At 42.9% G+C, this 11,837-nt stretch overlaps 1 protein-coding gene across 10 annotated transcripts in view; it reads left to right on the forward strand.

Annotated features, from left to right (window-relative positions):
* Nucleotides 1–11,837, forward strand: part of ATXN7L1 (ataxin 7 like 1) — a 91,781-nt gene that overhangs the window by 77,407 nt on the left and 2,537 nt on the right. For all 10 annotated transcript variants that reach the window (XM_033161417.1, XM_033161420.1, XM_033161419.1 and 7 more), the window contains 6 exons: nucleotides 2,044–2,126; nucleotides 3,758–4,014; nucleotides 4,865–5,057; nucleotides 7,345–7,466; nucleotides 9,611–10,556; nucleotides 11,623–11,697. In XM_033161417.1, coding sequence (XP_033017308.1) covers nucleotides 2,044–2,126; nucleotides 3,758–4,014; nucleotides 4,865–5,057; nucleotides 7,345–7,466; nucleotides 9,611–10,556; nucleotides 11,623–11,697 — 1,676 coding nt within the window. The remainder of the gene's footprint in view (nucleotides 1–2,043; nucleotides 2,127–3,757; nucleotides 4,015–4,864; nucleotides 5,058–7,344; nucleotides 7,467–9,610; nucleotides 10,557–11,622; nucleotides 11,698–11,837) is intronic.

Raw genomic sequence — 11,837 nt, forward strand, 5'->3', positions numbered from 1 at the left:
GGTGCCACAATGCAAGAACATTGTCAACAAAGAGGAAAAGTTCAGAGGATTCTGTGATGAGGGTGACAGAAGGTCCAGCAGGCAAGTCATATAAGGAAAGGCGGAAGGAGTGGGGTATGTGTAACCGAGAAAAGATTAAGGGCAGGAGAATATTTTAAAGACTGTCAGAAAGCAAAAGGGGGACATATGTTTGCCATAGTTAGTAAGGAAGCACAATTAAATGACAAAACTGTGATCTGGCATTACATGTTGGGCTTGCATGTTCCCTTTGTCCCTCATTCACTCCAGTTCCCTCACCGACTTCAGTTTTGGGCAAACCGATAGCTTGCAATCGCATCCAAATGAGCAAGCTTAGGGTGTATGCTTTTCTCCTGACATTAAAAACGAAACAAACAAACAAACAAATCTTGGTGGAGAAATAGAACAAAATAAACACAAGAAAGATCTTTGTAATTAGTGCATAATTATGCCATATTCAGGAGGGTTTGCAACCATTCGTAAGAGCTAATGCTAGACCTTTAGCATGCAGTCTGCCAAAAGTTACAAGTGGCAGGAAATTGGTAGAAAATGATCCTCTGAACCATCCTGAGAATTCATATCATATTCTTGGCTCTGTTATGTAATAGTAAAAATGACACATTTTATTGTGGGAAAGTCTTCTGATCCCATTAATTTCGCCGCTCATGCTTTGATCAGAGATCCAGAATTCTCTGACCTTTGCAGATTAAGAAAGGGGCATGTCTGTTCTGTTTTTGAATGGCATGCCTTGGGAGGCACAGACTTACATTTAGCGTTGTGCTTTGTTTATAGATTTAAATGGCAGGATCTAAACACTGTTTTGTATTAGTGAAACACTTTTTCATGTTTGATGATGTCTTTGTGCGTGCAGATTGGGTCTAATCCTTGGCCTTAAGTGGGGAGCCTATGGCTCTACCTAACATTAAATTTCTTCAACTCCCATTGACCAGTACAGGCAGTGATGATGGGAGCCATAGGTGCCAACTCCCTGGGGCCCTGGGGAACTGACAAAAGTCCCCATGAAGGAGCCGGGCACCTACAAATTTTGGTGCCAGGGCCATGCACACCGCATGGCATCCAAGGGCCCGGGCACCCACAGTCACGGGGCCAAGCTGGCACTCCTGATGGGAGCTGTAGTAAAACAACATTTGGAAGCTAGAGGTTCCCTATGCCTGGCTCTGTAAAACTTTTTGCCGGGATGGAAGAGTGAACAGGTAAGCTACTGCATGTGAGCTGATGGAGAACCCTTAGCAGGCCAGATTGTGGCCTGTGGGCTTCGTGTCATCAGCCCTGATCTAGCCCAAGGCAAGCGTAACCAAAACAGGATGCTTGGCCATTGCTTTGATCCTAAGTGTATGAGTAGCTCATAACTTTTCTGGTAGAGCAGTTGGGACAAGCAGCTTGTTTTGTCCAAGCCACAGGAAATGGGGGGGAGGGAAAAGAATAATTTCACATGCCTTCTAACAGGTATGAGAGTTCTTCTGCACACCTACGCCCATAGAAAGAAGCCTGTGACCTCCATCGATCTCCCTCCCTCCAGGTCTTTCATTACGTTTCATATTGAGCTTAGTGAAGTGCTAATAAATCCATCCCTTACACAAGAACAGTATGGAAAGCAGGCCTGTACCAGCCGTTCCCTTTGCTACATTAAATGCTCCGCTGTTATGGGGTAGGTGATGCTGGTGGGGTTGTTTTCAGGCTTCAGTTCAACAGTGGAACAGAGAAATTAGCTTTGTTACTAACTAGATAGGAATCTTGTTAAGTTTCTGTGTGAGAGTGAACTTGTGTGTCTGTGAATCTGTTGTCTGCAAGCATCATACCTTGATGTAGGTGTGCTAAAAATCAGAATGTGTTAAGGAGAAGCACAATATCTTTATAAATTTATTCTCATCATTGCCAAGCATACATTAAAGTGTATTTAGTTTTTGTTTCATGTAACTTTAAACATGTTAAGGTTGTGTTTGTTTGTTTGTTTTAAAAAGGAGAAAACCCTCTCACTTTATTATAATTATTATTTTCAAACAGAAAGAGAGTTTGACCCAAATAAACATTGTGGAGTATTGGATCCTGAGACAAAGAAACCCTGCACAAGATCACTCACCTGCAAGGTAGTTTTCTTGTTGATTTAAATATATATAATGCTTTGACATGACTGACATTTTTACTAATGCATAAAGGTCATTCTAGTACGTGTATTTTTAAATAGCCAAGAGCAGGCATCCCCAAACTGCGGCCCTCCAGATGTTTTGGCCTACAACTCCCTTGATCCCTAGCTAACAAGACTGGTGGTCAGGGGTGATGGGAATTGTAGTCCAAAACATCTGGAGGGCTGAAATTTGGGGATGCCTGGCCAAGAGCAACCCCATATTAAATCAAAAGGGTGATTTGGGCACCGTGGTTATTCATTGCCAAACATATGAATGAATGAATGAATGAATGAATGAATGAATGAAAACAATAGTTCTGCAGTAGTGCAGTCCTCATTTATGGATAGGCTTTATCTTTTTTCTTTTCATAGCTAATGCATAGGGGTTAAGCACTTGATGCTTTGAAGACACAGGTGTTTGCTGGATGAAGTGTTGGTGGCTGGAGGAGTAAGTGAGGCTGACAAGGCATTAATGGCAGGTTTCAGGCATTGGAGTGCAAAGACAACAAGAGGAACCAAACAAAATTTCCTTAAGTGGAGTAAGCATTTCCCTGTCTCTTCTCAGTACTGGGGAGGGCAGAAAGGAGCTTGTCTCATTGCAGGAGCTCCCAAACTCATGCCTTCAAAGCCCAGACCAACGTTATCTGACCAGGAATATCCAGTTTGGTGGTATCCAATTAAAGGGTTGAAACACACAGGCATACCTGAGAGCTGTTTGTCATATATGGCAACTTACTCCCTTAGCGAAAGATAACCCTTTTAAGGCCATAATTTAACAGATTACAAAGGGGTAGGGGAAAATAGTAATATTTGCCTTCCCTTTTAAGAAATGTGGAAAAGTCAGGGTGCGGCTGAGTGACTTCAGCATTGCAGCTTCCTTTTCAGAATAAAGAAAATTGAGGTCTTATTCTGGACTGATTGACCCTCTCCACCCAAACTGAGAACCCTTGTCCTTAGGATATATTGCCTTTTGTAAAGACAAGAACACCTGCTTTCTACCCATTAATTTAAAAACAAAAGGAAAATATTCCTGCAACTTTGTTTTGAACGAATTAAAGAATTCTTTTTTTTTGGTTTGTTTGGTTTTATTCTCTTTGTAAACTGCTTTGAGGGTTTTTTTAAAAAAAAACTGGTGTATAAATTTTATGACATAAATAATAAATAATCCTGTAGATGAAAAGCTATTGAACATTTATGTTCAAGGTACAGATAATGCTGTTTCCAGGTCTGGTTTGCAATTAATTTACACAATAACATCATGGAATTTATGCTATTTCCTGGATTAATATATTCTAACTGTTTTTATATTCACGCCCTTATTTTTTAAAACCACAATCAAACCATAATGCTCTGGTTATGCTACTAATATGTAGAGTGTTTTCATTGAAAGTTTTATTATCACCAGAATAACGTTTCGTTAAACTGTATGTGCCTCCTAGGACAGGTGAACTAACCTGTATAGAAGAACCGTTTCGTGTTGTCATAAAATCAATGATCAGTCAAATATTTCCAGCTGTCTCCTAGATTAATTTTTTAATCGATTTTTTATATTTACACCCCCCCACCCCAAATTTTCAACTACCCTATTTTTAGACTCATTCACTTAATCACCGGCGAGCAGTTCCAGGCCGTAAAAAACAGTTTGACATTCTCTTAGCTGAACACAAAGCTCGATCCCGGGAAAAAGAAGTCGCAAAAGACAAGGAGCACCCGCAGTGTATAAGGGAAACTCATCAGCCCCAGCCTGTGCTAGTCCAAGACACTCTGTCAGGAACATCAGTGAACTCTGGGCAAGAGCCCAAAGGGACGTCGCCTGCAAAATCAAGACTGCCCAATTCAGCATTTCCTAGGTAAGTGACCTGCCTGGGCACAGGATTCTGGCATTCAGTGAGCATTTCCACAGGAAGCAGTGGGCCCAGGGGAAGGCCAAATTATGATAATGAGCAAGCTCAAGTTCAGTGGCATGGATAAATTATGGAAATCATATTTATTTGTATATATATATCTCGCGTGCAGTGCAAAATTTTAAAGACCGGGGGATAAGTCTCTATTCACGCTCTAGCGAAAACCAGGAACTTGTTTTCCAACTGCTTTCCACAATCAGGGCTTGGAAGTCGCACCTTTTTAATGAAGTAGGAAAGGATCAGGTTTCATTCCGAAGTCACAATTCTGCAGACTTCAAGCCCTTCTAAATTTCTGATATAAATGTCATAGTAAATCTACTATACTTCAAAAGCTTCTGTGCTTTCTGTGTAGCGGGGGCACCGAATGTCGCAGCATTTTATATCTTCTCCTTTTCTGTAGGAAATGTCTATTTTCCGATCCAGACTTTCTGTCTAGCAGTAGTGCATTTAATGTTTCAATACTAATGGCATTTTGAACCATATAAAGATGATTTCAATGGTGGGAGAGATTGCAAAAAAAAAATTCCTGTAAGCCCACCCCCTTTTATTTTATTTTCTTGTTTTTGCAAAGTGTGCAAAGCTGAATGCACACAAGATAAAGGTGTGTAAGTTGTGAGTTAGTTGTACAGTATAAGGCTTCCATCATAAACATGCTGAGGATATAATACGTTTTATTGAGTGTGGTGACATTTACTCTGGAGTAAGTATGTGTTGCAGTGTCCTACTGTAGGTTTCCTTTTAGCTAGGAAGGTAGTTGTGAAGTTTGAACCCTATGTTGGTCATTTTACCCTCTTAGGCCTTCCTCTGCAAACAGCATAAATAGCACTGGTTCTTCAAACCATGGTGGTTATGCTCAAGAACTGCCTCTGCCTTCTATGGGAGGAGATCTGCCTAGCAGATTATCTAGCGATGAGGGTGAAGTGGAGGGATCCGAAGAATCTGAGAAGTTAGACTGTCACTATTCCGGACACCATCCTCGACCTCTTGGGGTATGTCTTTTTATCTCCCCGTTCATTGCTGACATTTATGTCTGGCTGTATACACTTACGAAAGAAGCATGTACGTTATATAAAGACACATCTTATTAACAAACTGGCTGCATTTGCATGTAATGCTAAACAATGGTTTGCTTAACCTAAGTATGATTTGCCTAAACATTTGAACCTGCTCTGAGCAAGTAACAGTGGTTTACAGTTTAACAAGACACAATTTGAACTCATGATTGCTTTGCTTATGAATTGTGGCTTGGTACCATGGTTTGCCATTACACCCAAACCCAAGATCCTGCAGTAACCTTGGTTTGTTTGAGCACCCCACCCCAGGCATTCACCAAAGTACAGAGGCAAGGCTGTTGGGAAGTGAATCTACTCCCCAGGCTAAATGACCTGTGCTGGGTTCTTTTCCAGAAGTAGCCCTCTCTCTTCATACAGACTTTCTCCACCCAACTCTTCCATGGCATGTCCTCATTTACTTTGTAATTCATAATTGAAGGCAAGGGTGAGTTGGGAACCTGTGAACCTCCAGGTGCTGGTGTTCCATCACCCGTCACAACCGACCATGTTTTCTGGGCTGATGGGAGTTGGAATTCAACAATATTGGCAGTTCTTAGGTTCTCCATCCCTGATCTGAGGTTTCCCAAGTTGGTGAGCTGCCCTGCCCAACACTGCTCAAACTTTGTATGCCATTTACAGGTAGGTAGCCGTGTTGGTCTGCCATAGTAAAAAAATAATAATTAAAAATTAAAAACAAAAATCCTTCCAGTAGCACCTTAGAGACCAACTAAGTTTGTTCTTGGTATGAGCTTTCGTGAAGAAGTGTGCATGCACACGAAAGCTCATACCAAGAACAAACTTAGTTGGTCTCTAAGGTGCTACTGGAAGGAATTTTATAATTTTGTTTTAATTTTGTTTTGTATGCCAATGTCAGTCTACACAACTGTAGCCCTTCCCTTTGTGAAGATTGTGCCCCCAGTCTTTCCTCCTCCTCTGTCTCCAGCAGACCTGTCATGCCCCAGACTTCCTGTTTAGCTCCAAGCAAAGTGTTTTGATGCAATTAGGGAAAAGCAAAGGAAAAATTACCTGTGCTTCCTTAAATGATGCACACAGCTCTCTTGCCAAACCAGAAGCCTGTTTTGGCCTCTATGGTTAAGGTAGATGCAAATGATCCCTCCACCTCCCAGTTTGAGGATGGTTTGGTGAAGCATCACCTTTTAGGATCATGAATGTGCCTCAGGAGAGGAGATTTCAGTGGCCCCATCTGATGCCCATCTCTCCCACTGGGTTGAAGGAAAACGGAGCCAGGAGCAGTGGTGTATGTCTTTTGCCTTATTGCCACTGGTCTTGTGTTCTATTCTCTGTAGCTTGTCATAAAAGAACTGGTCATATGGTTCAATTGATACCCAGAAGCTTCTGCAAATGAACACCACTTCCTGACTTCAACCACTATGTGGAACTCAAGTCCCACCTGAGGTCATCTTTAGATGTATTTAGAACAGGCATAGGCAAACTTGGGCCTCCAGATGTTTTGGGGCTACAACTCCCATCATCCCTCACCACTGGTCCTGTTAGCTAGGGATGATGGGAGTTGTAGTCCCAAAACATCTGGAGGCCCAAGTTTGCCTATGCCTGATTTAGAAGAATGATTTCACAGTAAGTCCAAAGATCCTTAACTAATTTGCAATCTTGGCTCCCTATAGTATACCTTGAAGCTCTTCTGATTTCACGAATATCTTTTGTTTTAGCGTATTTGTGTGAGATGCCTTGTCTCATTTAATCTAGTAGTAGATTATACTTTTTTACCAGGTAGATGACCTAGGAGTGAAAGAAACATAATAGCTATTATAAAGCTAATAACATCCTCTAAAATTATATATTTAAGGCTGTAGCTTTTGCAAATGCAAATGTTTATGTAATTTGTGGCTTCTCCCATCTATGTTGTGTTTTGTGATGACTTGCATCTTACTGAGTATGCATGCACAGCAAGCCAGAGACTGCAATCATTATTTTTTTACAGCAGCATAAATTTAGGGGTGTTAGTTACAAATACCAAAAGTGATATAGTACATCCAAATCACCTGAAAATGAAATCAAGTTTTGGGGTAAAAGGAGAAAGCCAAAGGTATTTACTAATGCAATTATTTTCACTAGACTCAAATAGATACCAGGCTAATCACTATTTAGTTATCATTTTTAAACTTCTGTAGTCAATGTATTGATCAGCAGCATCCTTTGATTTTTGCAAGACCCCTATATCTTTTCCCTCCTTTATCCTTTCCAGTTTTGTTCATTTGGAAGTCATTTGATGGGAAGAGGTTACTATGTATTTGATAGAAGATGGGATCGTTTTCGACTAGCACTGAATTCCATGGTAGAAAGACACTTAAACTCACAGATGTGGAGGTAAGTAAACAGCTTCTGCTTTCACGTTGCCCTGCAGGTCTAATAGCAGGGTATAAGAGCAGAAAATAATGCCAATGTATTTCACATCTGGCACCTCAAAGGGGTATTGGGGGGTGGGAAAGGAGGTAAGCCCCGTGCTGCATAATTGATCACAACACACAGTGCATGCACCCATTTTGAATAGCAATGCCCATCAACTTTGGGGGGGCAGCCCCCTCAAATACTTTATTTTGGGGGAGGGGCTAAAGGGACCTTGGTCCCTAGATGTTGGCTCTTATGGCCCCTTTGGTTTCAGATAGTGCATGGGTGGGTAAAGGGACCCCTGACTGTTAGGTCCAGTCGTGTCCGACTCTTGGGTTGCGTCGCCCATCTCGCTCTATAGGCCGAGGGAGTCGGCGTTTGTCCTTAGACAATCATGTGGCCAGCATGACTAAGCCGCTTCTGGCGAACCAGAGCAGTGCATGGAAACACCATTTACCTTCCCGCTGGAGCAGTACCTATTTACCTACTTGCACTTTGACGTGCTTTCAAACTGCTAGGTGGGCAGGAGCTGGGACCGAACAATGGGAGTTCACCCCATTTCAGGGATTCGAACTGCCGACCTTCTGATCGGCAAGCCCTAGACTCTGTGGTTTTGACCACAGCGCCATCCGTGTCCCAGTGCATGGATAGACAAGTCTAAAAAGCCCAGGACACAAATTTTCAGGCCCTCTAGAGTCTAGCGGCTATGGTGGTTCATTTGCCAGAATTACTGTACTGTGTATTTAGTGTTAACTCTCAATTCTGACGACACACGACTGTAGAGGTAGAAAAGGTGCGGAAACAATCGAGAGGTTTAGAGGACCCTTCTCATGGGGAAAGGTTAGAATGTTTGGAGTTTAGTTTTGCTTTGTTTTAACCAGGGAAAAATGTGAATGAGAGACACAACAGGTTTATACCATTATGGATAGTATTCAGAAGTGGATCAAGAGAAGTTCTATACTCAACTAGCTTGATTGGCCTGACAGATTCAGGGCAGCCCCCCCCCCCCAAGAAGGATTCTGCACAGTGCATTCAGTGTCTTTGCTACAATCTGTGGTGATATCCACTGGCAGTGATGGCTTTAAAGGGATTTATACAAATTCATAAGGGCTTTCAGAGGCTATTTGTCTTGTTGGCTAAATGAAGAAGCCTCCACTGTGACCATAGGATAGAAAACTGTCGGAAGATCTCGTGCCCCTTCGTCGTTCGCTGTGTGACCCTCACAGGCCGTTAAAAGCAAACTCTGCGAACTTCCGAAGACTGGGGTTGTGATTGCCATTTGCGCTCTCTTGAACTTGGATGATGCCACTTGTAACATTTGCCTGAAGGAACATGGCTCACTTGTTCTTTAGTGGTAATTTACTGATGACCTCTGGGCATAGGGTGGTATATAAATTCAATTAAGGAGAAGGAGGAGAAGGAGAAGATACAATAGTTGGAACTTTGGGGGCCAGACTTGATACACAGTCTACTGTTATCTTTGCACATCCCAATACTAATTGGTTGTTAATGTTTATGATAGTCCTATATTTGAAGTGATTTGGATTGCAGTAGATTGTCTGGTGAATTAAAGGAACTTGCCTGACAGAGGGAGGGAGTGCTGAACATGACTGGGGGAGGCATGAACAACATCTCCCACCCCCTGCAGTGTCTCCTGGTGACGGCAGGAGAATGGGGGAAATAGGACTTAACCGCTTAGGAAACCTACTCTGACACTTCGAGTGGATCAGGCCCAATGATGTGTATGATTTGAGTACTACCAGCACAACTGTGGTGTTACTTCTTTTTGAGAACCCACATTAAACTCAATTGATCAAAGTTAAGTTTAGGAGCGTTCCTGATTAACTGGTAAGTAGAAAAGAATGGAAGGAAATTTCACATAAGATGGCTGGGCAGGAAAGGTGGGAGAGCATATGTGACTGAGTGGCATATACCCTCAGTCCAGTGTGAAGTAAGAGGAGGCCCAGTTGCAAGAATCTGGAAGTAAATGAATTGGAACTGGTAAATTAAAACTACCCAACAATTCTTATTTTTGTGTGTGTGTTTGTTGCTCAGTCCTTGTAGCGAAGCTGAGTTATGAGGTGCCCAAACCTCAAAGTATTTCTTTTTCTTTCCCATTTCAGGAAAATCCCTCCTGCAGTGGACAGTCCAATGCCCTCTCCAGCAGCACATATCTCCACCCCTTTTCCAGCATCGGTTTTGCAACCTTTCAGCAATCCTAGCGCAGTGTATATTCCTTCGGCGCCAGTCAGTTCAAGAATACCTTCTTCCTACTTGATGACTTCTGCCATGTTGTCCAACGCGGCTTTTGTGACTGCATCGGATACAAATTCCATTATGTCGCACACTACGGCGTTCCCTCACGTGGCTGCCAGCCTGAGTATTATAGACTCGGCATTTAAGACCCCGTCGGCCACGTCACCTGTGCCAGCGGTTATCCCTCCCCCATCCCACAAGCCATCCAAAACGAAAACCAGCAAATCCTCAAAAGTCAGAGATGTCTCGTGCCGCGGCGATGAGCCTTCTAGTAACAAAAAGAAGAGGCCGCCCTCTTCTTCTTCCTCGCTATCTTTGCAGACTTCCTCGTCCCCCTCCTCTTCCTTTTCAGGGTCTCACAAAAAGAACTGCGTCTTGAACCCTAGTTCGACCTTGAACTCTTATCAGGCCACATCTTCCTATAACAGTCTGTCTGTGCACAATGCAAACAATGGAACAACCCCACTCAGTGCCAAATCGGAGCCCTCGGGAGGACGGACTTCGTTATCGAGTAGCTCAGCAGACTCGGTGAAACACATGAGCATCGTAGTAAGCAGTATTGATTCCTCCGGTTTATCTGTGCCCTCCCTTCTCCACCATTCAGGGGACCACTCCCTAACAGCACACAATGCCATGTCCTCTCTCCCCCTTTGTTTTGACAAATCGGAAGGGAAGAAACGCAAAAACTCTAGTTCTAGTAGCAAAGCCTGTAAAATCACTAAAATGCCTGGTATGAATAGCGTTCACAAAAAGAGCACTGCCAACCTTATTTCTACGGTGCCAGATACTCCAAACAGCTCCATCTCTCGGCAGGTAAGGGTTTCGCGAGTCTGTCGGGTCTTGCTTCCATGACTTGGCAGGGGCAAAGCAGTCTGGCGGTTGTATTAGGACGCCTGCAGTGGCGAACAGCTGTGGGAGCACCCAGTCAGCATTCTGTCCAAATGTAATGCACAACTCCAGCCAGCCTCTGTTGGCCTGCGAGTGAGCAGTGAGGTTCAACAAAGGTTGCATCTCCCGTTCCGCTCCTGGCTTCAGAGGCAACTTTCTGGTTTCTTATACCACGGTTACTCAACGGTCAGCCACAAATATTTCCCAGGATAGCCTGACATCTGCATGATATATTACTGAAAACGAGAGCCACGTGTTCCATATTGCTTTTAAGAGCATGTTAATAGGGAGTTAAATCATGGGTAGGCAAACTAAGGCCCGGGGGCCGGATCCGGCCCAATCGCCTTTTAAATCCGGCCCGCAGTCGGTCTGGGAATCAGCGTGTTTTTACATGAGTAGAATGTGTCCTTTTATTTAAAATGCATCTCTGGGTTATTATCCCCCCCCAAAAAAAAATATAGTCCGCCCCCCCCCACAAGGTCTGAGGGACAGTGGACCAGCCCCCTGCTGAAAAAGTTTGCTGATCCCTGAGTTAAGTGAAGCAAAAGATTTTGAGAGTACGCTTGCTTTTATGGCAGTTCTACAGGTGAAACTCGAAAAATTAGAATATCGTGGAAAGGTTCGTTTCTTTCAGTAATTCAATTTAAAAGGTGAAACTAATATATGAGACTCATGACATGCAAAGCGAGAGATGTCAAGCCTTTATTTGTTATAATTGTGATGATTATGGTGTACAGCTGATGAGAACCCCAAATTAACAATTTCAACTTTGGGGTTTTCATCAGCTGCACGCCATAAACATCACAATTACAACAAAGGCTTGACATACCTCACTTTGCATGTCATGAGTCTATCTCATATATTAAACTCCAGTAGCTAATGAAAACAGTTGCTTACATAAATGGACGTTTCCACGATACTCTAATTTTTCGAGTTTCACCTGTATATGGTTTCTGCATCTTGCCTTCTGAATACCGTTTGTACCTTACAGATTGGAAAAAATAGCAGTGTAGCTTTGTCTCAGTCCAGTTCTTCAAGTACACCGAACCCAGTGCACAACAAACAAGTGAGTTGCAGCTTATAAATTTTACTGAAGTGGTTATATAACCAGTTTGTTGACCAGTGATTTTAATATAAACTACCGAAGCTAATCTTGCTGCACAAATTCAGTGGTGTAGGAAGGGTGGGGCGTAGGGGGCGGTCCGC

This window comes from Lacerta agilis, chromosome 10, assembly GCF_009819535.1.
Source record: "Lacerta agilis isolate rLacAgi1 chromosome 10, rLacAgi1.pri, whole genome shotgun sequence".
Taxonomy (NCBI): domain Eukaryota; kingdom Metazoa; phylum Chordata; class Lepidosauria; order Squamata; family Lacertidae; genus Lacerta; species Lacerta agilis.